At 29.9% G+C, this 27,824-nt stretch overlaps 2 protein-coding genes across 2 annotated transcripts; one reads left to right on the forward strand and one right to left on the reverse strand.

Moving 5' to 3' along the window:
• The first annotated feature begins 17,152 nt into the window (after window positions 1-17,152).
• LOC106774045 (cytochrome P450 86A8) lies at window positions 17,153-19,857 on the forward strand. The gene has a single exon (XM_014660857.2). The coding sequence runs from the start codon at window positions 17,489-17,491 to the stop codon at window positions 19,451-19,453; it is 1,965 nt and encodes a 654-aa protein (XP_014516343.2). The 5' UTR covers window positions 17,153-17,488; the 3' UTR covers window positions 19,454-19,857.
• A 132-nt stretch (window positions 19,858-19,989) lies between these two features.
• Window positions 19,990-26,963, reverse strand: LOC106774044 (ascorbate transporter, chloroplastic). The gene is made up of 11 exons (XM_014660856.2): window positions 26,909-26,963; window positions 25,712-26,268; window positions 24,987-25,094; window positions 24,599-24,754; window positions 24,022-24,237; window positions 23,432-23,641; window positions 22,643-22,780; window positions 21,415-21,516; window positions 21,166-21,231; window positions 20,587-20,671; window positions 19,990-20,513 (listed from the first exon to the last, which is right to left on the reverse strand). Exons 1-11 carry the CDS (start codon window positions 26,961-26,963, stop codon window positions 20,416-20,418), a joined length of 1,791 nt encoding a protein of 596 aa, XP_014516342.1. The 3' UTR covers window positions 19,990-20,415.
• Window positions 26,964-27,824: the final 861 nt, after the last annotated feature.

Below are 27,824 nucleotides of genomic sequence, written 5' to 3' on the forward strand. Positions count from 1 at the left end.
CTCTCTAAAAACTCTTTCACATAATTGTTCTGCCTTCTCTCTAGAATCCTAGCTCATTGAACCGTTTAATTTTTAGTTTGAAGGTGTCTAAACATTCACAGCGACAGAGGCTTCACATTGAACCAAATAGTTTCTCTGAATCATTCTGCGGTTCTCCTATTTTCTCCACTATTTTGATACTTAGGGTTTGGGGGTTCTACTGATTTTATGCAGTTAGAAATGCCCTCTTTCTAATTCCTCTTAAATCATAGCTCTAAGAGTCATTTTTTACTGCCGATATGGGGATTTATAGGTACTAGGTGTTCTGTCTTGGTGAGACTCCGTTAGGGAGTCTTCAAATTAGCTGCTCTTTGAGAAACCCAGGTAAGGGGAGCGGATTATTTTTTTAGGAATTTATTTTATAAAATAACTGCATGTTGAATGTTGAACTGATGTATTTGTGAAGTTGCCCTCCAATTTTTAATCTTAGTGGATGTCCAAACTGAGACTGTGAAAGTGATGAAGAGTATAAATCTGTGAATTGGCATGATGATGAATTTTATCTGTTTTGAATTGAGTTGCTGATTGAAATTGAATGTGATATTGTTGAATTGATGCATTCTGGTATGAGCTTGATTGCGTAAAGGAGGAACCTGTGATTTATTTCCTGTGCATTGTTTGATGTGATGAATCTAATATGTTTCTGAATGAGTTATTGACTATGATTGATGATGTTTTGGAAAGGCTTTGGGTGAGACTTTAATTAGCATTGGGTAGTACTTGGATGCATGGGTACTGTTTCAGGATACTGTGAGAGGAGGGTAAAATATAAAAATTAGGCGTTTGAGGCTTAGAGCACAACAGACTAGTTTAGGTAACTTAAATAAATTAATTAAAACTGGTTGAGAGCCTCTCTTTGTTGGTAGGATAGAGGAGACTTAAAAACCTGAGTTGATACATCCCTGATCATAGAGCAGCCCTGACCTGGTCCAGTCAGTTGTGACTAGTCATATGTGCTAGCGTCGAAGGTGAGTCTGATGCGTTCAGACATCTGAACCCTCTCCGATAACCAATTGGATAGCGAGGTGAGGTTGGTAGCAAATATTTTGTGATAATGAATAATTTAACAAGCAATTTCATAATTAAGAAAACATTATAAATTATCTAGAGGTAATATGTATAATAATATATCATACTATTAATTTATATATATATATATATATATATATATATATATATATATATATATATATATATATATATAACTTTAATAATGCACGTAAGGTTATAAATGATATATATATGATATAGATTTATATATGTATATATGTAAACGAAAAGTACATAGTACGTAAGTTTCGTATTATATTATTATAATAAAGTTTATATGTATATGTATATACGTAAGTTACATATAAATTATATTAACATTAAATAGTTTTACATATAATTATTTTATATATAATTATTAGGTTCGTATAATATAATAGTGTAATATTTTAATATTATAATTTAAATGTTGGTTTAATATAAATTAAAAATGTTTGTGCAAATGATTTAATAGAAAATTTATAATAGAAGTATGGTTTAAAATAATTATTATAATATAGTTGAAGGAAATAAAGTTTTATATTTGTACATGGTCTAGGCATCAGAAATAAATTATAAAAGATTATGGTATTGATTAACTTAGATTAATGAGAGAGTAGTTATTTTTATAATTTGTGAGTGGTAAGTAATGTATATTGTTGAGATTGTGTATATATTGATTGTGACAAAGAGTATATTGATTATAAAGTGATGAAAGTACAATCTAAGTGGTAAACTAAGTTTCATCTGTGTAGAATCTCTTAGTGAGATTCTTAGTGTTTTAGAATAAAAGTAGGAGCTCAATCTTGAGGGTCTTCCTGACGCTCCAATGGTCTTTCTTCTCACGTAGAGAGGATTGAACCATGTGGTGAGGAGTAGTAGGAGGTCTTAGTCTTGGAGGCTTCCATCATGCTCCAAGGCGCGCAACAGACTAACCTCGTAAGTGTGGCAGGCGGGGGAGCCCAGGGCGGTGGAGCCCAAGGCAGTAACCTAAGTATCACAAGCCACCATGGGTGCATGACCCGCCATAGCTCGACTATTATTCTAAAGTCCGGACGAGTCAAGTCTAGTATCTAACATGATAGGATGAATGTTTTATCTTGTTTGCTTTAAATTAATATCTTGTATGTACATGCTCTTAATTGTATGTTTTTTATATAACTAGCTCACCCTTGCAATTGCTTGTGTTTGTGCCATGTTTGCATTTATTTCCCTTACGATGATCATCCACTTGGATGGGAGCAGATGGCGAGGAGATGCTTTGGAAACAACTCTTGATGGGGAAGGAAATGCTGCTGCCTAGTTCTCTAGGCTTTAATTATCTTATCCTAGGATGTTTTGAAGAAATTTTGTCATGTTCTAAGTTTTAAATTCTTTGTAATTTAAGAGAGAAACTCCAGTACTCTAAGTTTCCAAATTGTACAGTTTAAAGATGACTATAATCCTATTACTCTTAACTGCTTTATAGTATTATTCATAATGACACCTTTATTATATTATATATCTTTATAATATAAATGGGATGTTACAATTTAAAATTTGTGAGTTTTGATGGATTTATTAGGACAATTAAACAGTTTCATTTAAAACCTTCAAATCTAAAATCTTATTAATTTTTTTTATCTTATATACTAAAATAATTCTGATTAAATGGATGTATTGTAGTTTAAATACATTTAAATTTTTTTAAATATATTTGTTTTTCTAATATTTGAGATAATTATTTAATGTAATTTTTTAACTTTTTTTCTCTCAATTCAGTCAATATTTTATTAAGTTGAATTAAGGTGACATTTCTTTATTAAATTAATATTGATATTATTTAAAAAGTGACCACGAATTAATAATTTTACTTATCTAATTCTTCATTTTCTTAATTTCTTCTAAAAATATTAGAAAATATTTGTAAAGTAATTATAAAGATGTATTATGTTGATATAAAAACTTAACTTAACATTTACAAATTTGACGTTTTTAAGCACAATATGTTATCTTGAGCAGGTGTTAAAAATATTGATCTTGGATAGGATATTGATTTAAGCTAAAATTTGTGATTTTGATTATGTTGCAAGTGCTTATTTTACCTTTTTTAAAAAACATTTTAATCAATGAAAATAAAGATTTAGTAAATTAAAACTATTTAGAACGTAAAACTATCTATTAAACTCTATTTTAATTAAAATGAATTTTTAATTAATTAATTAAAATTACTTCAATTTCAAGAATATGATAATTTTTTATTTAATCTATCAAAATCACATTTTAATCTATTAAAGTCAATAATAATTTTAATATATTAAAATATTATTTTGACATGTTAAAATTGTATGAACTTAATTTCAATCAATTATAATGATTTTAATGGACTGTAGTTATTAGTATAAAAGTTTCGATATATCTTAAATGAATTTTCTTGTTTTTTTACTTACGGGTTATGGTTTACTGTACAATTTAAAAATGTGGTAAATCAGATTAGTAGACAAAAAGTAAGTGTGATAAGTGTAATAACCAATTTTAACATCATAATTAATTTACTATTAAGAGACAATTATATGCACAGACTGAGTTCGTAATATAATGTAAAATCTTTTAAATATAAAGATACTTAAATTGTAGACTTGATTATTAATTTAGTTATCTAATTTTATTCCATTTTTTTAGAAAAACTCATAATTTTTAGATTTTTTTAATTTAGTCTTTACTTTAAAAACATACAATTTAGTTTTTATGTTAATTTGGAGTAAATATCATTTTGATTGTGATGAGATGAAATGATGTAATGAAAATGTGGCACAGTGTTTAAATGTTAAACATAAATGGAGGAGGTGATATGTTAAATATATTGTTTTTAAGAATGAGAAATATGAATAATTTATAATTGATATATAACAACAACAAACATTATTTAGTCCATGAATAATTGATACATAACAACAACAAAAAAAAAATTGAAAAAACCATTAAAAGGCTTTATATTAACATGGATGGGAAGATTTCACAGACCAAACATAATTTATAATTATATTTCATAATACTTCCATTCAAATAGAAACATTGTTATGGAAGTTTAACAATAAAAAAAGGTACATGTCCATAACAAAAAGAGTTATACATTGTTAACAAGTAAGAGTTGCAACATAAATTACAAAAAATGGTGCAGTTTCAAAAAAAAAAATACACAATGCATAATTCATGGTTTCCACACACGTCCTTCCTATGTGGTAATCTAGGCCTTGTGTTGGGTTTGGTGGACGCCAAATTGCATTTGGTTGTGATGTTTGAGAAGCATGTGTAGTCGTCTATGCTGTTTGGGATGCTTGAGAAGCATGAGCATTCCAACAAAAATAAATATGATCAACTTTTAATGCTTTTTCCCTCCTCACCCTTGTACTAGACACTTCAACATTCCACTTTCTAACAATTTTGTTCTAGATATCCATTGATTTGACATTTGGATTTTTTACTATTGTGTTTTCTATCTTTCCATTTAACCATTTAGAAGTTATCATACCAACATTGTGAAGTTATTTCGAAATTTTTATCTATAATGTGCAGTGATATGTATTTTAGGGTTTGCGAAATATGTGTTTTGACTTTAAGAACTTGACACGTTGGAATAGAGTGAGAATTTTCACTGAGAGGATTGAGTGTTGTTGTTGTTGTTGAGTTGGAAGCCTGTTATTCTTTGTAATGATTCAAAGGAAGTGTTCATCCTTTGTGAAGATTCAAAGGAGGTGGTCATCCTTCATGAAACATTCAAAGGATGTTGGAAGTCTCACATCAACTAGAGATAAGGCTATTTAAGTGTATATAAGTGGGTGCAAACCTCACCCTACAAGCCGGTTTTGTGGGGTTGAGTTAGGCTTAAAGTTCACTTCTAACATGGTATCAGAGCCATGATTTAAGCCTATCCTAGCGATTTCTGTTGTCGTTGGGCATGTTGTTCCACCCGCTATCGGGCCGCTATCGGACCACCCATTAAAAAAGTATAATCCCACACTCGAGATGTATATACCTCGACGTGAGGGAGGTGCGTTGGAAGTCCCACATCGACTAGAGATAAGGTCATTTAAGTGTATATAAGTGGGTGCAAACCTCACCCTACAAGCCGGTTTTGTGGGGTTGAGTTAGGCTTAAAGTCCACTTCTAACTGGTCGTCCTAGGAGAATTAAGTTTCACCTCTTGTGGTAACAAGAGAGGTGTTCCAACCTTAAACATGTTTATTTTCTTTGTGATTATAACAATTTGTTGGTTTGGGATGTGGGATCTTTTTGATCCGAACGAGTATAAAAATTACTTGTGTAATTTTATCTTTACCTTACTCTTTAAATTTGTTTAAATTGTTTTAATAAATTTATATTTACGTGAGAAAATTATTAAAAGAATGATCTACGATAAGAAACTAATTCACCCTCCTCTTAGTTTGTTGAATGCGTACCATTTTGTTGCACCATTTTGACAAAATTTCATTTAATAAAATGTAATTCATCAATCCAAATCACAATTACTAAATAATTAGTTTAGACCATATTAAACAATAATAAAAATGTTAACACTAGCTTCCCTTATTTGTTGTAGAAAACTTTTTTTTTTTATATAAGTGCTCATAGAACTCTAAATCTCTCTGGATGCTCTCAAAACATAAAGAGAGTTTAGGATAATAATTCAAACACATTCTTAGAATCACGATAAAATAAAGATTTATAAAAAATTTCCTAAGACCATATGCAAACCCAAAAAAACACATGATTTTAAATTAAACATTGACTCATTAATAAAACATAAATTAAACTTACTCTATTTAAAAAATTAATTGACTAAATGTGTTGCCTTTAATGCCAAGAATATTAAAGTACACTTAAATATTGAAAGATATTAAATATGGGTCCAAATTTTAAAGAGAACATAAAGGAATCATAAATAAAAAGTCCTGGAGAAATAAAAGATTTTATAAAACGAATCTTTTAATAGAATTTTATTTATATGTAACTTCATTTAATAATAAAATATTTGAGTGTTCATTTATAAAATTTCTTCTCTAATCTTAACCCTTTTTAGGTTCTCATAAAAAATTATTTTTATACATGATTAATAAATTAATGTTAGTATATGCACTCAAATATTTTCACAAATTTGCTAACAAAATATAATGTTAAGTGTTTTTCTTTCCCATATCTTACTTATTACAAAATTATTTAAATTAATAATAAAAATCTTATATGCATTATTTTTGTTAAGTCAATTCATTATTTTATATTTTATTTAAAAAAGAAATAAGTGATGTAGCTCGATTCACACAACATGATGATAATTAATTGATTTCCATATTTATGATAAATTGAAACTGACACCATAAAAAGACTTTAAATGTCTATTATTTTAGACTTTTGACTTATGTTGAAGGTCTAATGTCATATTAGGAGACCTCAAGTTGACATATATGTTGTCTCTGAATATACTTCTGCTAATGTCTATTAAGATCTCTTACATTTATAACATATGTTAAATTGTGGTTATTTTTTTTACAATATTTTTCTTTGCTAAAATTATAAAAAATCAATATACAATATAATGCACCACAAAAAATTTTAGAATTTTAGAAGTAGTATAAGTATAAAAAACAAAGGTGTAAAGTATAGAAAATTGGGTGGAAATACTAAGAAAATAAAAAACATATATTAAATTATGTATTTTTAAAACTTTCATAATATTCCAAAAAAAAAAAAAAACCTTAAATGAAGGCTAGTGTGTTTAACACCCATTTCCAACAATTTTTATTTTTGGAGCGTCTTTATTTCAGATCCATATAAAAAGTTATGATAATTTAAAGTTTACAAACTCAAGATTAAACTAAAAACACAACCTTTAGAACACACAACAATGACTAGTGAATAAAAACACCAACCCTAATGTGAAATGTATTTGGGGAGAACAAAGTTTCAACCCAAACGAACACCATAATAATAAGATAAAACGATATAGGTTGAAGAGCTTGCTCTTACGAATTTGACATTATCATTACATTTTATTGAAAGGTTTCGAACAAAATGAAAGAGAAAATAAAAACACTAACACTATTTTTAAATTTTTAAAAGAAACATTGAATGAACAAATATAACATCATTTTGAACTAAATATTTATAAAATTATCACTATACATTTTTAACCTCAAATTGAGTGGACATGATAATGTTATAAAAACTTTTTTTACACGAGTGTATAAAATTAAATTTCATTATTTTCATTTCTATTTTCTGAAAAATTTTATATTAGATAGTATTTTATAGCTATAATTGTTTTACATGTATGAATCAGTATATCCTTTGTTCTGATAATAGAAATTGGACATCAACTTTGAAAGAAAAAAAAATGTTGCATAGAGTCTAGTAAATGATGACAATTAGCATTTAATTTAACATACTTTCTTATTATCCTAACACCAACTTTATCTTATAATAAAAATTGTTTTGAGCAACATATACTCTCTTGAAACAAATCTTCTTGTTAATAATCATTTCACTATAAGACTGTAAATATGGAAACTAAACGCAAGTAATCATTACAATCACATGTTGGAAACATTATTTTCCAAAAATTTTGATATTTTAATAACTTTTTTAATAATTTTTTGACAATAAAATACTTATAGTTATTTTATTGGTTTATTTAAATTTATGTTTAATAAAATATATAAAATAGATTAATCATAAACTGCATCTATGTATTATCAAAATATTATTAAAAAAGTATTATTAAAGTAATTTTTTACTTTTCTAAATATGTTAATCATCTTCAAACATAACTATCCACTCTATCATCGAGAAAGGAATTAAAAGGTATTTGAACATATTTAATTTAGTCAAATATTTAAAATTTATTAATAGAACATTTTCTGTTACATATTAATAGACTTTGTAATTTAGAGAAGGTTAAAGAAATTTATATTTGATTATCTTTTATCTTAAGAAATATATGACTTGTAACTAAAATATTTATGAATAAAGAAGAAAAAACCAAAAAACTTAGATTTCCAAACTTAAAGTAAATTATTTATATTTTTATAATTAAAATTGTGTTATTATTAATAACTTGATTATATTATTATTATATAGGATTGACATTGATGACGTTATGGTAATATATAAATTATATTATTATCATTATATTGTATACAGAATAGGGTAGAATAGGTAGAGTGTTCCACGATACATTTGAAAATTATTTACATAATTTTGAAATTTTCCTACATGTTAAAGGCTAGGTGGAATATAATTCTGAATTTGTTTGAGAATTGGATTGTATAATTTGAGTTAAAAATACTTTTTGAGTTGTGTAATTTGAAAATAAATATTTACGTATTCAAGATTTTTAGATTGTTCAATGTTGAAGTTATTTTTGTCTTAATGTTCTTTTAATTGTTGGAAGTTATTTTTTAGTTTGGAATTGTATAATTCGAAAATTATTTTTTATTTTTGGACATTGAAAAGTTTCTAAATTACATAGTTTGAAACTAATTTTTAACTTTTGCATTACACAATCTGAAAAAGGCAAAAACATTTCTTTTTCTTTTTTTTTTTATATAAAAGTACACAGGAAATTTTATTTAGGTGCATGAAGAAATTGTCACAAAAAAAATGTAAATTGACAAAAGTTACATTTAAAACCTGGTTTCCAGAAGTTAAGAAAAGAATTTTATTTAAAAAAGAATTGGGCTATTGGTCTTGAAACAAATTTTTGGAAGTATTGTTTTTCTGCACCTCCTTTTCTTCTTTAGGCAACTCGTAAATAACCATATCTCTATTTTACCCTTGCTTAAAATTTTATTAAAAATTCTAAAACCAAAATTTGACATCCCCTTCTTCCTGCACCTTCCTTCGTGAGGGGTTAAGTAAGTAAATGCCCATTTTTGATGGGCCCACTTCCCGTAAAAGATATAGTATTATGGTAAAGAGAAAATGTATTGAATAGGCAGAAATAATTAGAGCTAGGCATATTATATTTGTTCAGTGTATTTATAAGAAAATAATGAAAATATAAAACTAAATAAATAATGCGCTTTTTTATTAAAAGAATAAATTACAAATGTTCAAACTTTTTAAACAGTAACATGTAGAGTTTGAATTTTGTAAAAAGAAAAATATATACATAATTAGGAGAATTAAAATACATAATCAATCAAATTTGCAGTAAATATTAATCATAACTGAACTTAATAGATAATCAATAAAAATAAGAAGTTATAACGCAAGTTTACTCTACTAAAAACTAGTGTTTCTGTCGGTGTAACGCAGAAGAAAAAGTTTTGTTTTGGGGAAATTAAAACTTAAAATAAATAAATATTTTGAATGTATAAATTGTATTATAAATAAATTCATGATAATAAATATTTTTAATATATTGAATGCATTTTAATGTACCACGATCAGTTTAAAATTTTAATATAAGATTACTTTTAACAGTTAAGATTTAAAGAAAAACAATATTAGAGTTTCTTTTAGAAATAAAGATAATAGATGATATAGATTGGGGAGATTGATGATTAAAAAGACTATACATGGATGAAGTTGAACTAAGGATATTTTGAAATGGATTTTTGTAAGTGAATTACACTAATCAGTCTGAAAAAGAAAATAAAAATAATATTAATAATATTTAATTGTGAAAATGAGAAAATTCATCCTCTATGTTGGATATATTTTTATATTGTAGAAAAAATTTAATTTCTTTTTCTTTTTCTTCCTAGTAGAAATTAAGAGACTTTGGATTAGAGGAGGAGTTTGTTTCCATTAAAACATTTTTATTTTCTATTTTGTTTTTTCAAAGATAGTATTTAAAATTTAATTTAATTTTATAAAATAAGAAATCTTCAACACAATTATATATATTGAGTCTTAAACCACGTTAATAGGTAGTCTAACAATGACACAATAAGTTTAATAAATAACAAAATCTGTTAGAATAAACTTTAAATGATTTTCATATCATCTAAAGAAATGAACTTATGTCTTGTTCACTTCAAGGGATTTGGAGGAGAATAATCTTGTTCATTTGAAGAGATTTGAAAGAGAGTAATTGAGTGAATTTGAGAGGATTTGAACATAATTTTTGTTGTTGTTTATTTTAGTGGATTTGGACATAAGTGAAAGTGAATTTGAAAGTAATTTTTTTTAATCTGTCACATAAATTAAATCATACACTAATTCTGAGAAACTTTACTTCCAAATACACTAATTCTTAAATCATACACTAATTCTCAGAAACTTTACTTCCAAATTCACTCTCACTTATCTCCAAATTCACTCAAATAAACAAAAAAAAAAAAAAATTATTTTCAAATCCTCTCAAATCCACTCAATTACTCTCCCTAACAAGGCATTAAATCATATACAAAATTGATTTATAATGAATCTCCAATACATTCTTTATGATGAGATATCTGAAGTATGAAACTAGACATTAATAAATAGTCTAATATAAGGTGATAGAATGAGTTCAACAAATAACATATTTTATTGGAACAAATTTTGGATAACGCTCACATCATTTAAAAAAATGAATTTAAGTCATATCTTAATTTTATAAAATGAACTTAAAAAATTGGTTTATAATTGATCTCTAAATACACTTTTCACACTTAGATATTTCAAATACAATACTATACATTAACAAGTAATCCAATTATGATAACATAATGAATTAAACAAATAAATTGTTAGAATAAACTTTAGATAACTCTTAGATTATACAAAAGAATGAACTTTAAACATAATTTAATCATATAAAATGAATTTATAAAACAAAGTTAACATCACTTATATCATATAAATTTGTCTTAACGAGAGTAAGATATTCAATATATTTAAACAACCTCCTTATTATTATTATTATTATTTTTGTTTTCATTACACACTTAGTGCTGTTGGCTTTTTGAATGAGATGGGAATTATTTGTATAAATTCTTACAAGTAAAATACTCTAGAAAATAAATGTGATGAGAGAAATAAAAGTTTAAAATACCTTTAATATAACTTTTTGGAGTAAAACTTTAATTTGGATCATTTAAAGAGTGGATGAAAAACAGAACAAAAAATATATTAAACATAAAACTAGTTATTACATTATTATAATTGTCTTTTAAATATATTATGGTATTTTAAATACTAATGAAAAATATTCTTGGGTTATTTTCTGTCTTATTACAATAAGACTTCCAAACCTAAGAATATTATTTGTAGAAATACTGACAAATTACCTATAAACAAAATTCTCTTTATAATGTTTTGTTACACACACACACACACACATATATATATATATATATATATATATATATATATATATATATATATATATAATGAAAATCAAAGGGTTGAACTGAGAAGGATATAAAAACACTATGACAACAGTAATGGAAAACAGAAAAACTGAGAAATAGAGAAAATATTAGGTTAGTTGCAGGAAATCATATCCTATATAGTGAAGTTCTGATATTCTCTGAGCAGCAGCAGCAGCAGAGAAATCACACACTGTTCTTGGACATGCAAATGGAAAATGCTCAACTTTCACAATCTACACTGAAAGATTCGACCATGTTAACAAAGATAATTAAAAATGATATAGTGATGATGATATTCAACATGCATCCTTTTATAGCCATGCATGTTCTTATTTTCAGTGATTGAATTTTCAGTAAATATGTCCAACTCTGCCACCATCATACCTACACCACATAGACATATAGATACACTGTATTTGTATCTAATTATGGAAAATGTTTCATTCATATCTATCTAAAATTATATGAACAAGTTTTCTTTTTTGAGTTAAAATTAGAGAAATTAAAGTCACTGTCTCTCTGATAAATATTTCATTCTTATGTGCAATATATAGAAAGCATTGGAATCACATAAAACTATTTATATGTTTGCTTAATTCGAGAAATCTAACTATTTTTGAATTCAAATAATTATCCATAAAAAAATCAACTTTCCAATTTTACTCTTTTAATAATTATTTTTTAATTAAAATAATTATTCATAATAAAAAACATTAATAAATATAAAAAATATTTAATTTTATAATTGCTATTTTCAATTTATTAATATTTTTTATTTTAAAAATTAAAAATTATATTCTAGTTTAATAAAACTTTCATTACAAAAATATATATGTGTGTGTGTCTGTTTTTTGTAATAATATTTCAAAATGAGACTTATATTTTTATTGTGAAGTCTTCATATATTGAAACTATGCTCTGTTGTTTTGATGCGGACATGGACGACATGGTTTCTTTTAATTAATGACAAAAATTAGCCTTTCCTTGTATTAAAAGCTAATCATATGGTGTAAAAAACAGTTCTCTACATGTTATTATCACTACTATTTTTGTAAATTTTTAATTTTAAGTTTTTCTTATATATATATATATATATATATATATATATATATATATATATATATATATGAAATAATGTGAATTATGAAAAAAATGTAAGAAAAATAAAAGAAAGTCATGGCGGTGATGTTTTTAAAAGAAAATATGATAACATGACATTTAAAAGAAACTTGTTGGTTGTTAAAAATTTAAACGAGTCTAAGTTATTGATTAAAATGAAAAAAATTGAGTAAAAAAAAATATTAATAGAAACTTTTAAGTTAAAAGTGTTGAAAATCCAAATATAAGTTTAAGTTAAATAAAAAAGCGAAGCATAATAACAAAAATTAATTACCATAATTAAGGTTTTAGATTAAGAATAAGATATATCTTTTATTTTATTAAATTTAGGTCTAATTAGTGTTATATAAATTTTATTGTATTCCTATTCTTTTAGTAATAAATCTTTCTTATTAATTTCGTGGAAAGACTTATCATTATTTTGTTAAAAAAATTCAATCATAAAATATAAAAAAAAACTTAAATTGTAAAATTTACAAAAGATTAATAATTTAGTGTGAAAAGATTACATTAATGAAGTATAGGGTTATTGTTTAGTGTGAAAACAAATTTAATTAATTAATGAATAATGTAAAATAGAAATTTGAATTAATTTTGAATAAGATATGTCACGGGGATTTAGGCTTGAGAACATATTAATATACTTCACAGAATGCAGACATAGATGTCTTGTGAATCCAGCAGTTGACAAAATTAAATGCATAATAAAAAAAAAACAAGAATATAGGTATGTGATCGTTGACCAAATGAACCCATCTCATATCTACTTCAATATTAATTATATTAATTAATAAATCCATCTCATATCTCATATCTTACATGAACACAATTATGCTCATAATATCATTCATTAATATGGCTATCACAATCTAATTTAATTGCATGCAAAAAATAAATATTCCTCTCTTGTTGTGCTGCTATATGAATCAATCATCAATATAAGCTTTGGAATTAATTCATTTTCTTTTTAAGTTTTTAGATTCTTTTATATTGTAATTATTTTTCCTATTATTCTCTCAAATCAACACCAATGTTATTAGATGTAAAATCACTTAATTATACTTTAAAAGACATTTTATTTCTCTACATTTAAAATAATACATTTTTATTAGTTTCTAACTACTAAATTTGAAAAAAATTAAAATGTCTTTTTAATAATCACTTTTAGTCCTTAAAAATAGATTTATTTAAAGAGCCTAAAAGTTTGATTTTTTTTTCTTTTTTTTTTAAAAAAAAATTTGAGAAGACAATGTCAATCTTTCCACCATTACCTCCCTCCCTTCACAATTTTTTTTTTCATTTTTGTTATAAATTATACAATTTTATAAGAATTATATATATATATATATATATATATATATATATATATATAAATTAGTGTGATAAAATGGTGAAAAAATGGTTTGGTTGTATGGTTAGGGGCAAGAAATGATTAGGAGAAAAATAACAACTCCCAACTACATTATTCATCAAGTTTTCACCTACTAACCTACCGAACTTTAAAACTCTCTCTTACTTCTTCCTATAAGTCTATCAAATATTCCATTTTTTGACTTTTCAACATAATTTTGTTACATCTATTCATTTGCTTTCATACATAATAAACAAAAGAATTGCCAATGAAATTTATCATGCATTAATTATCAAACTACTTTAAGTATTACAATTGTTGTTGTTTTTTCTTCTAATTAAGTAATTAATATTACCAATAATAAAGTTGTCAACATATATATACTTCCTAAAACATAACAATAACACTTCAAAATGACTAACAACATTCTAACAACCAATAGAACATTGCATTTCACAACCAATTGATGTGAATAAAGTGACAATCATTCTATATGCCTTTCAAAACAACCTTTTAAAGAACACATTAGTGGTGGATTTTAATTGTGACAATAAATGATCATTTGAGAAATAGTGTCACTAAGATGTGGATACAATAGAGAAGAAGAAGAAAGGATATGGGAATTATTATTTAATTACAAATTTCTACATATATGAAAATATACAAATTGTTGGAAAGTGAATGAATAATTGTAGTCAGAAATTATTATTTCTCTATACATGCATGCCCTCGATATGATGAATTTTGCATAAAAAAAGTAAAAAATACCCAACCATGCAAATCTTACTTAATAAGATCTTATTATAAAATAAACCGTATTTGAAATTAATTTCTTTGTCATATTTTCATTTTCAGGAAATGGATGAAAATCATAAGAGAAATCTAAATTATATGATGAGAAGTATACTTTCAACATTTATAAAAATATTTATATTACCACTCATACACCATGTGAAAATTAATTATTACACTTTATAGTTTCACTCATTATTTTTAATCTTTTACAAGCTATATTTTTTCGTATCTTATAAGTGCACAGTGGTTGATTAGATGTTTCAACTTCATTTTTTATCTATCCATTTAAAATGAAATTTCTCTCAATGAAACATTTTTTATTATCGAGAAGTATCACCTAAGACAAATACTAGGATTGATCTTTTGTTAAGGACGCAAAGGACGAATATGTCCAAGTTTCAACTTATTTTTTATCTATCGAGAAGTATCACCTAAGACTAATATGTCCAAGTTCCAAGTCTCATATACGATATAATCACTCAGTCCAATAATACATACTGTACTGGGATATATTAGACGAATAGGACGGACGGTTTCCAAATAACGACAAGATCGTACAGATATGACGGACAGGTTATCAAGTATGATTAAGGTAAGATGAGACTAAAGGTTATTAAGTTGTGATTAAGTCTTGATTAAGTCTAATCCAAAGTCCATAACCAACACTATAAATATATGTCAAAGGTAAGAGGTAGATAGGTTGATTAATCGCACATTTATTATAACACTCAGATTACTGAATGAACAATTACTGACTTAAGCATCGGATAACCTTTGACAGATACTCTCCTAGACAGAACTTGGATCGTAGGTGAATCGAGAAAAGGGACAACCGGTCGAAGGAGACTTGAACTGGACCACAGAGGACGCTGAAGAGATCGATTGACTACAGAAGAAAATTGTGTAGGAATCAGTGACTCGACCTTATACCGAAACACACACACACACACATATATATATATATATATATATATATATATATATATATATATACACATATAATTCATACATACATACATACATACATATATATATATATATATATATATATATATATATATATATATATATATATATATATATATATATATATATATTTATTGTGATTGTTGCATATGAAAGCAATAATCATCTAAAAGGTGGTTTAATTAATTAGTAGTAAATTTCCATTAAAAACTACTGCAGCTAATGCCCTCTAGGGTGAAGCTGTTATTTTGAAAAAAAAGTATGTATTTATGATTTCATAATTTTATTTTATTTTCTGAAAAATGAAAGAACTGTGTAATTTGATAAGCATCTTCACCGTCACTTCCTCAAATGTATTAATTTCTTAGCAGAGTTGTCTCTTTCCTTTCCCTGATTACTCCATTGACTTTCTTCGATTCCTGAGGTCAGATATCTCTTCAAAGTTCAAACCTTTTAAGTTTTACTCCATCCATCAATTTCTGTACCCTTCTTTCCGCGTTTGACAAAATCCCATTTTAAAAACTTCACCACAATATCCTATCAGATATACTCATGTCATACCAAAACATGGATCAGTTATGAACAAACCTTACATGTATCTTCAGTAATTTCTTTTTATCTACAGAAAACACCTATGCAATTTAGGTATATTATTTCATTATAATCTGCAGATTTAACTCTGAGTAACTCATCAATTACGTGATTACTTACAGAGTGAAGTTTGAGACTATAATTCTGCAGTTCGTACCCTTAGCACACATTTTGCAGTCACCATTTTCCAATTATTCTAAAGTTTGTATAAAGTTATACTAGTTGATCTGATAAAGTACAATATTCAATAATAGCAATATTTTGCATGCTCCAATAAGATTTCTCAAATTAAAAACAATAAATGGGAATAATAATTATAAACAAACTTTGCTTACAAATCTTACCCTAAATAGATTATAGTAGTAGATGTAGAATCTAAGTTGATCTACACTTGTTTTCTTTCTCCTGCTCTCACCCACATTTATCGAGGAGAATGAATATGGTCGATTTATGAGTGTGAAAAAAAAGAGAAAAAAAAAACCATTTCACAGTGAAGAAGACGTTGGAGCTCTCAAAACTCATGCGGTTGTGTTATTCGATATTCTGCCAAGGTTGTTTGACTTTTGTTTAAAAGAAGCTCAGCCATGTATATAATAATAATTATTGTTGGTGAAATTCGATCATAAATGAGGAGGTAGGTCAACTCTGCTACTGTGATGAATCCTAGAATTGTCTATGATGTTGTTATGGTTGTTTTGCATGCTTTTGTTAGCTTTTCATATATTGTTTTTACTGAATTATTTGACAGGTTATTGGATGATGAGGGATAAGAAGACACAGTTCAGCCAACATAAATGTTATAAATAGTTGGTGGGTTGCTCACCAAAACCATAACCAAACCCCACTTGGCAACACTGGTTTTTCTCTTACAAGAACAAGTAGTGCATAATTCTGATACTAGTATATAGTTGATGAGCTAGGTAGCTGCTTGGTTTGTAAAAAACAATCTCATTTACTGAAAAAGGTGTGTGAGTTGTGAAGAAAAAACACTATTTCCTTCTGATTTTTCTCTGGCTCCTCCTTCTTCGTTCCATGTTCCTCAACCACTCTCATTTATTTCTCTTCCTTTATTGCCAACACCCTGTTGCAATCTCAGTAAGAGAGAGAGATAGAGAAGAAGGTCTATTGTGTGTGGTTTCTTCTTCTAGAGTGAGAGAGGGACAGGTGGGTGTCTTCACCTTTAAAGGCTTCACCAACTCCTGAGAGAGCATTTATAATGGTGCATCTCACATGTTTAGTGAGAGAGAGAAGATGGTGGTGCAATGTCAAAAAACCAGTCTGGCCATAATAACTCTGCACTAAACCACTCCACCTATAAATCTCTCTCCACCATTACACACTTTACCCTCATTGCACCACACTCACTCTCTTCTCCTTTACATAAACACAACCTCTTTCATCTTCTTTCACTCCTCCATTTTCCTCTCTTGCACCAACCTCACACCAGAAACCTCTGCATCATCAGAAATGCTCCTATTTCGACACACCCTTCCCTGAAAGGTACTGTTTTTACTCATTTTCCAGCCACCCCATCTTCTACAAAACTCCAAGTTTCTTCCTTTTTTGCTGGGCTTTTGAGCATTTTGACTATTCTAGCTTGGGTGGGTTGGTTGGTTGGTTTCTGCAATATGGAAACTTTCACGGCTCTATTGTTGTTAACGGCGATCACGGCGTACTTGATATGGTTCACTTTCATCTCGCGGTCGCTGAAGGGTCCACGTGTCTGGGCCTTATTGGGCAGTCTCCCGGGCCTCATAGACAACTGTGACCGCTTGCATGACTGGATCTGCGACAACCTACGCGCGTGTGGCGGCACTTACCAGACTTGCATCTGTGCAATTCCTTTCCTCGCCAAGAAGCAAGGTCTCGTGACTGTGACATGCGACCCGAGGAACTTGGAGCACATACTGAAGACCCGTTTCGACAATTACCCCAAAGGCCCCACGTGGCATGCTGTCTTTCATGATCTTTTGGGTGATGGGATCTTTAACTCTGACGGTGACACGTGGCTGTTCCAGCGCAAGACTGCAGCGCTGGAATTCACCACCAGGACATTGCGTCAAGCCATGGCTAGATGGGTGAGCGGAGCCATCAGCCGCCTCTGCTTGATCCTGAAGAAAGCTCATGATCGAGCTGAACCCATTGATCTGCAAGACCTAATGCTTCGTCTTACTTTTGACAACATTTGTGGGTTAGCTTTTGGACGAGATCCACAAACATGTGTGTCGGGTTTGCCTGATAACCGTTTTGCAACTGCTTTTGACCGAGCCACCGAAGCCACACTTCAGAGGTTCATTTTGCCAGAGGTGTTGTGGAAAGTGAAGAAATGGCTGCGGCTTGGGTTGGAGGTGAGCCTGAGCCGAAGCCTTGTCCACGTGGACAACCATTTGTCGAATGTCATTGAGAAACGCAAGGTGGAATTGCTGAATCACCAGAAAGATGGGAGTCTTCATGATGACTTGTTGACTAGGTTTATGAGGAAGAAAGAATCGTACACAGACAAGTTTCTACAACAGGTGGCACTGAATTTTATCCTAGCTGGACGCGACACGTCATCGGTAGCTCTTTGCTGGTTTTTCTGGTTGGTGATGCAGAATCCCAAAGTGGAGGAGAAAATTCTGCGTGAAATTTGTACAGTCTTGATGGAGACACGTGGCGATGACATGGCAAAATGGTTGGATGAGCCGTTGGCCTTTGAGGAAGTTGACCGTTTGGTTTATCTCAAGGCAGCATTGTCTGAGACACTGAGGTTGTACCCTTCTGTGCCGGAGGACTCAAAGCATGTGGTGGCCGATGACCTGCTGCCGGACGGCACGTTTGTGCCGGCGGGGTCGTCGGTGACGTATTCCATTTATTCAGCGGGGAGGATGAAGTCCACGTGGGGTGAGGATTGCATGGAGTTTAGACCTGAGAGGTGGTTGTCATCGGATGGGACAAAGTTCATCACGCATGACTCTTTCAAGTTTGTTGCTTTCAATGCTGGTCCAAGAATATGTTTGGGTAAGGATTTGGCTTACCTTCAGATGAAGTCCATTGCTGCCGCGGTGCTGCTCCGGCACCGCCTTGTTCTGGTGTCTGGCCACCTGGTGGAGCAAAAGATGTCACTCACTTTGTTCATGAAAAATGGACTCAAGGTCAATGTCCATGAGAGGGACTTGAGAGGGGTCATTATAAGTATACAAAAAGAAAAGGAGGGAGATGCTGGTTTTAGAAGTAATGAAAGTTAGTTCGTTGTTTCAGTAGATGGAGCAGAGTGTGTTGGAGGCTTCGGCTTGTGGAGTCAAGTTCGGAGGATGAAAATTCAGACATCGGAGCTTTAGCTTATAGTGGAAGAGAACAGAATTCCCCTTTCAGAAAAAAAGGGTATATTCAGAGTATTTATCATTCATATGGTAATTGTGGATGGATTCTTTTTCCAGGGTCGTGGGGTGGATTATTGCTTTCTCAGTCCATCCTCCTTGTAGAATCCTTGCAAATATTCATCCTATTCTTTATTTCTTGTTGGTTTTTGATGTTTCTATTTGATTTGATTGTTAGTGAGATATAAACTCACATTTCACAATGTTCAATGTTGATGTTGATAAAAGAATGTCCTAAGTTTTATGAAAGTATAAATGATCGGGTTTTTACTGCCTGGCTGTTATAGTGCTCCTGGTTGTATGTCTATCATATATTCTGGATGATGTTCCATCTGTAGTTTTAGATTCTGTCTTAGGTCCTCAGATCATTGCTTGACAATATAAGTTGAAATGTACGAAATGAATCAAGAGTAAAGAAGTAGATATATTGATAAATAATGTGTTTTGCTAAGGACATTGAATCAGAAAGAATACTACGACCGATCTTCTCATCCCAGTATGATGATGAAGCAGAGTTGATCATAAAACAGGTCTTTGAAGTATAAGTATGAAGTTCGAAATTATCCTCTATCTCCTATACAGAAAACATTTAGATCATGGTACATGGCATTTGCAAAAGGTGCCAAGTTAATCCAAGATTTCAACAGAGAACATAGAATTCCCTCTATTTGATCGAAAATTGTGATTGTGGCTCTCTTCGATTTCTGCAGGCTTGTTTTACGATTCCAAGTGCTTGAGAAATTTAGTCTTTATTTTTTCTCCCTCTTTTGTTTTTCTTTTTCACCCAATGGCTTATATAGCTTACTCCTTCATTGACATCACTGCATTCTTCAGTCAAGAATTTTCTCTCCAGTTGAAAAGATATTCCAGACTAATGTGCCAATTATGTACAATACGACAGCAACCTTAAATACATCATCCCAAGATCCTGAACAGCCAACAGATCGCAAGAGTGGATAATCATAACAAAAACACGGCTTAGACTTTAGAGTGCAAGTTACCTCTTTGGAGTATGTATCCAGTTGCAGCTGTACCAAAGACACCAGCTAGCACTCCTGCAGTATTTGATAGTCCCAGCAATACTCCCTGAATTTTAAAATAGTTAACATTCATATGGAAGCATATTAAATAAAACATCTAGACGAGTAGAAACCAGTATAACAGAAAGCATAGCAAATGAATAGATAAATTTATTGGCAAGGTACTTGTATAGGGTACTGACGATCAGTAACTTAATAGTACTCATGAATGACTTCTTAGTCGTGAAAAAAAATAAAATTCGAGATGCCACAGACTGTCGAACTGATTTGACACTTTCTTCCTGGTACTTACAGTAGAACAGTTTTAGCATCAGTTCTACTAATTATAATCCAAAAACTGAGTTTCAGCTCACAATGTCTCACCAAGTACAACTCAAGCAAAGAAGATAATTAACAGTCTTTGGTCTGTAATGATAAACCAGTTTATTGGCTTGGGGATCTCTTTTATTATCTAAAAAAAGTATCAAACCAAACACTCTTAATCTATACTTGACAGTTTATGGATCTTGGTACACGGAAACTAAAATAGCAGTAACTCACAGCATAGCGTGGTCCAATGTCTTGATGATTGGAATACAGGCCAGACTGTGAGAATGCATCGGATCCCTGTAAAAGAAATAACAAATTATTTTTTTATCAGGCATCTTTGCATACATTCAAAACTTACAGACATGTTCTATAGACAAAAATGGTTTATAAATCAGTAATGAAACTTAAACAGAGCAAAAAATTAATTGAAGAATAGAAGAATCTCAAATCGGGGAAGATATATATGAATCTAGCTCAAACCTGACTGCAAGCCATGCAAAGTACTGCCATGGCGGGTGTTCTCACATGACTTAGCTGCGTAAGAAAAAATGCAGGACCTAGAAACCCAACTGATTGCATAATCTGTCAAAAGAGACATTTTTAAAAAGCGAAATCATTTTAAAGGTTAAGAAAGGAAAATGAATTAGTCCAGGTCTCAATTTCTTCACTTAATGTTTTAATCAGAATATTATTTAATTAGCCGCGACACGTACTTGAAAATTTTCACTAAAAAAATTGTGTTTATACGGGGGACTGTAACGAATGCTCCTGTAATGTTATTTGATTTAAAAATTTCAGAGAAAAAAAATATGAAATCCCACGTCGATTAGTAATAAGATTATCTTAGAATATATAACTTAGTGCAAAACCTTACTTTATAGATCAATTTTGTAGAACTTGATTAGGTTTAAAGCCTACTTCTTCATACAGTATCACAACCATGGATTAAAGTCTATTATATTGAAAGTTGTTGTTTGTTCTGCTTATCGTTCAACCCGATATTGGACCACAAAATTGATTTGATAGCGGATTGAACAATAAGTCCAACAGACAATCATTATCACTAGGATAAACTCTAATTTATGATTGGGATACAATGTTAAAGAAATAGACTTTAAACCCAATCCAATCCTACAAAACTGGTTTTGTAATGTCCACCTTATCAATTTGAGGGGCCAAGGTGTGGCCTACCCAGCCCTATGATCCTTTTTTCTAAATTAAAATAAAAAATAATTTAAAAGATTAACTTTTCTATATATATATATAATAATAATATTATTATTATTATAATTCAAATTATTAATTAGAAAAGAATAATTAACAAGTAAATGTAATAATTATTTTAATTAAAAAATAAACTAATCAATTAAAAGTTTAAAAAATATTTTATATGATTAAATATGCTTTTAATATTATATATATATATATATATATATATATATATAAAGAAATTTTAAAAAAAAATTAAAATATTGAAAACAAAAAAAATTAAATTATTTTTTTTGAAAAGGTGATGGGCTAGCTCGGTCTGACCCGTCATTCCGTCTTATACAGGTGAATTATCATTAGTTGTCCGTTTTGGTTGATAGGCCAACCTAGCACGACCCGTTGTTGATGGGCTAGTGACGGGCCGGACTGACCCGTTTTGTTAACTCTAGCCATTATTAATCAAGAGATTAGCTTTATTAAGAGTCCACGGCTTGTTTACCTTTCGAACGGATGTTATGGAAAGGCCTTTGCTCACAAGTGTATCAGCAATCCAGCCTCCTATATTTGCAAAAATAGCCATGGTTAACCATGGCAGGACACAAAATAGCCCAGATTCAGTGAGATTGAACTTCAGAACCTGGAAAATGAACTGTTAGTAAATTCATTCAATGGACACAATATTTCATGCCATTTTTTCTTCATCAGTTACTTTCCATTATATCCCCTACCACTTGAGCTATAGATCAAGACAACAATCTCATTTTAGATGTAATCTGATGATATCAGAAGTTAGAGAGAAACAAATTTAGTTCATTTGTCTTTTATAGTAATTACCAAGAAATAAAAATAGTTGTGTTGTCTACACAAGACTTGAGTTTAACTTAGTTGCAGGTAATATTAAGACGTACTTTAACATCAAGAAGTTCCAAATTACAAACATTTTTTATCTTTTGACACAATCAAGACGTCAATTTTATTAAAGAACAACTTGATAAAACTATGAGGCAATGCAATATACAAATCCTAAAAGTTTCATGCAAAAAAGACCAGCATTATGTGGACAGTTTTCGTGGGGATCCCCACATCCATATCTGAAAAAATTATAGGATGTAATAGATCTACAGATAAAAAAACTGCAATTTATAAATATGGGTATAAGCACTGTGATCCCACTCTTTTCTCACAAAGATTTGGGATATTATACAGTATTTGTCAAGGACATACATTCTAAAAAGCCGGAAGGCAATTATGAATTCTGGAAAAAAAACTTATAATAAACAGTAAGCACCTGATTGTAGTATGTAGGCATCCAGGTTAATAGAATAAATGTCCCCCAGTTGTGGCAGAAGTGAGAGATTATTAAAGCCCAAACAGGTGCTTTTGATAAAATTAATTTCCAAGGAATAACTGATACAGGTTCTTTTGATACATTGCCTCCAAGTATGAGCTTCTTCTCTTCTACCCCAAGATCTGGGTCTTCTTTTGGTGAGCTGTATGCCTGAAAAGGGGCCAGACAGAAGGTAAAAGACATGAGAATAGTTTCTCAGAAGGAGTTACAAAGTTCCCTTCACATTTATAATTTATAAATGTGTGGTCAAAGCTAAGGTGTTGCTACAAGATAAAATTCCCAAGATATTCCGTTGGAAAACTAAATTACTCCTATGTCAAGTCAATGCAACATTAATTGATTAGTTCTTGCAGAATCATAATAATGAAGTCATGTTATGCAACACTTCATGAGAGTCCCCTAAAAAATGAGCACAAAAGATGTAAATATGCTCCGCAGGTTGGAAAGGTAGAAAGGCCTCCTCTCAATTTTACAATTAGGAAAAAATATATAAGTCAGATTTCACTGAATTTATTCAAAAGATGGCTTACTTTACTCAACCATAAAACAAACCAGATACTTCCTAGGGATCCAAATGAGTAAAACACCGATGGCCACCCAAATTTCTGGATTAGCATAGGTGAGAATGCCAAGCCTGTGACAGAACCAAGGTACATGCCACTATATACTAGCGCAAGTGATCTGCTTCTCTCTGATACTGGAATCCATTTGGAAAGTATATTATTCATTGCGGGCATTGCAACACCCTGAAAATAAAATCAGCATAAATTGTTGACAAATTGGAGAAGGTAAAATCATCTCTAATCTAGGCATGGACTTGACTGCTCTAACGAGAAAATATATTTCATTTTACTGTATCATTGATCCAAGCAAATATAATGAAGGATAAAGATCTTATATCTCAAATATGCATCTTTCTATGACGTCAGATTATGTTTCAGGCTTTTCTTCTTGCTTATGGTTAGGATGATATAAGCTTTTTTTAATACTCTTGATTACTTGAAATTCCTGGTAAAAACTGGAAGTTTATTTTGTGTTCCAAGTGACAATATGATGAAGACACTAAATAGACGGTGAAATAATAGTATGGCTATAGAATAGACCAACCTCGCCAATTCCCATAAAGGCACGCATTATAAGAAGAAATGGTAACCCAAGTTTTGCAGCAATAGGTGTTAAAACTGTTGCAATTGACCACCAGACAACTCCAAAACCTAGTACTAGCTTCCCACCAATTTTGTCTGCCCATATTCCACCAACAATCTGAAACAAATAAGGCATTCAGTCAATATGAAAGGAATGTAACTAGAATCTTTTGTGCACACTGGATGTAATGAAGACAGTTTGAAGATCATGCTAGATTGCTAACATACACTATTGAGAACCGTATATGTTATGGCATGTTCAACCAGCAGGGGTGTTTAAATGCGCATGAAAATTAGTATATGGAGCAATTTCTTGTTATGCAAACATATTTTGCATATGTCAGCCACACCTGAGTAAGTAGATAGCCCCAGAAAAAGGATGACTGAATTAGGCCAACTGTTGCACTGTTCCAGTTGAATTCTTGAGACATCGGTAGTATTGCTATGCTCATATTTACCTATAAAATATAATGAAAACATAATGGATAAAATAATTACGGAACATCGGTAACATTTTGTTAGAAAGAATATGGAAATCAAATTTAAAGTAAATAATTTACATCATTGGAGGAAAAAGCTTCATAGTAATTTCTACAAAACAGTTTATCAAATTAAATAAATAAATAAATAACTTCTGTGCAAAACAAGATGAAGTTTCTACAAAATATCATATGATCTTTTCTATTTTTAGTTTGTTGAAAGTAAAAGAAACAAACTAAGGTGTACTACTAGGATCAGTGATGAGCTAAGTGTTAGACACTGTAGATTTGTCTGACATGTTCATAAAACCTAGAGCACTAGCCCTTATTTATAGTAGTCATGATCCCAACTGACAGTGGAAACGAATCATGAAAACATAAGGAAACATGGTAACCAATCCTAAGACATAAAGAGAAAATAGGAAAAGTAATCCTAGAGGACAAATTAAGACATTTTTATTTATTCTAGCAAAACCCTTTGATGACAATCAATTGAATATGACAGAACGAATTTACCAATTCGAATGAGACACGGAAAACATGAATGTATAAACTAGATCATAATTTATAGTATAAATACCACAAAAATTACTTACCCGATCCATGTTACACAGCAAAAAAGCTGAAAAACACAGCAGTACAATAACCCAGCGCTTAGGAAACTGCTGCCACCAAGGTGATACTTGCTGCAGATTTCCTTCCAGAAGAATGGCTTCCCCAGTCCCTTCAGTTGATTGTAGTGGATCTATCTTTGTTTCTGAAATGTTATATTCCTCGGACTTGTAACTAACACGGAATTTATTTGCTTTTGCAACCTTAGGTTGTGCATGCTTCCTTCTGCTCAAACCAAGACCATGCACTTCCCTTTGTTCAACATTGTTACTTCTATAAGGAGCAGACGAAACGAAGGAACAACCATTTATTCCGCTAGCCTGTAATTTAAAGTTTAAGCACGGACTAGACTGCCGAGATACAAGAGAACAATGTTCCCCTTTGTAGTGAGATTTTCGCATTGGTTTCCTAATTCTCTCTTCCAACCGCAAATGCATGTTATGCTGCCGTCTTGAAAAGGGATCCTGTGCAACAGATACACCAGAAATAGAAACACCCCGTCTTTGAACGGATATATCCCTCCCCGATCTATATCCATTTCCTGCAAATATCAGACAATAGCTAAAACTTCCTCATTGTACAATAGTCATCATCAACATAATCCAAGCTTAGAGGCTCTCAAGAAAACCAAACATACATGGAACTAAACTAAAAAAACACAAGTTTGATTTTCAGGCGTAGATAATCCACAGTATCATTAAAATTACGTTTAAGATGACTATTACAAAATCAACATAGTTATCTACATGGTTATCTTATCCGTGATTACATATAGTATCAAAACGTTGCCAATATCACTGCATTTCAAACTAAATATATGTATATAGATATAGATATAGACATAAACACAACACATGTATATTATCAAGATTTGTTAGAGTTCACAAGCTATGTTCAAGCAAAAAAATACAAAAAACAATAAAATTGAATAAATACAGAAAATTATTATATTAGTTCACGGAAAATGATAATCATTAGCAAGTGTATAAGCTAAACTCCTTTTTATTTAACGAATGAAATTCCAGTTTCCACTAAAATGCGCTCATTCAGACTGACTAGAAAATTCTCAACCGTACTATGAATCCAGAATTGGCAACAAATCTAACGAAATGGTGTAAGAAAGTAAGCAATTGATAAAATGCTGCGAAATTCGAGAAGTGAGAAATGAAGTGAGCATGAACCTGATCCAACGAAGGAACCGAAGTTGCGATTTGAGATTAAGCCACTCATAGTCATTATAGGTACTTTGGTGAAGCCGTAGAGAGATAAGGTTGGGGGTTACAGTTAAAGCATGAGAGATATGAAAGTTCGAAGCGAGGCAGAGCGACGTCGTATTTGACTAGAGACAAACAAACTCTGCTCTGTTCTGCTGCTTCCTCTCGCGGAGAGGATAAGCGAAGGGAAATGCAACGGCGCAGAACGTTCCACTGTTCCAATTTGCAACTGTCAACTATCTTCACCTTTATTTCACTTTATTAAACTATTATTATACTTTGGCTTAAATTCTTAATTGGGTTAATAGAAAATTTTTAGTTTACTATCCCTTTTATATTTGGGTCTCCATGTAATTTGGATCAATTTAGTGAATTAATAACATTTTAAACAAATTTGTAACAGCAATTGGAAGGTATCCAAACGTGTAATTCAAAATGACTTGTCCACAATTTTCAAGTCAAATTGATGGTTCAAAGGAACTAAATTAACACAAATTGTAAAATATGGGGACCCAATGTATACACTTTTAAAAACAAATACTAAACTGAAAATTCTCTCTTAACACGAAGACCAATTAAGGATTTAAGCCTTATACTTTTTATCGATGATAATAATATTTTTTATTAATTTAAGAATATTTTGAGATTATGCTATATATATATATATATATATATATATATATATATATATTATTTATCTAATTTGACATTTTTTTTAAATAACATCGTTTGTGTAAACACGAAGGAAAAACAGACTGCATCCACTAACTGCTTATCTAAAATCCTGGGCAGTTTTCTAAATATAAAATACTATATTTATTTCTGAATAATAGGTCAATAATTGACCATATTATTTAAACAGAAAATTAAAATTTTAAATATT

This window comes from Vigna radiata, chromosome 9 (assembly GCF_000741045.1).
Source record: "Vigna radiata var. radiata cultivar VC1973A chromosome 9, Vradiata_ver6, whole genome shotgun sequence".
Lineage (NCBI taxonomy): Eukaryota > Viridiplantae > Streptophyta > Magnoliopsida > Fabales > Fabaceae > Vigna > Vigna radiata.

What these genes read in the sequence shown, in the direction of transcription:
- LOC106774045 (XM_014660857.2), top strand. Translation starts at nt 17,489, where the DNA reads ATGTCAAAAAACCAGTCTGGCCATAATAACTCTGCACTAAACCACTCC.
- LOC106774044 (XM_014660856.2), bottom strand. Translation starts at nt 26,963, where the DNA reads ATGACTATGAGTGGCTTAATCTCAAATCGCAACTTCGGTTCCTTCGTT. An exon ending in CGGTTCCTTCGTTGGATCAG is followed by an intron (nt 26,269 to 26,908) that starts GTTCATGCTCAC and finishes TGATATTTGCAG; the next exon opens with GAAATGGATATAGATCGGGG. An exon ending in TTGTTTTATGGTTGAGTAAA is followed by an intron (nt 23,642 to 24,021) that starts GTAAGCCATCTT and finishes GCCCCTTTTCAG; the next exon opens with GCATACAGCTCACCAAAAGA.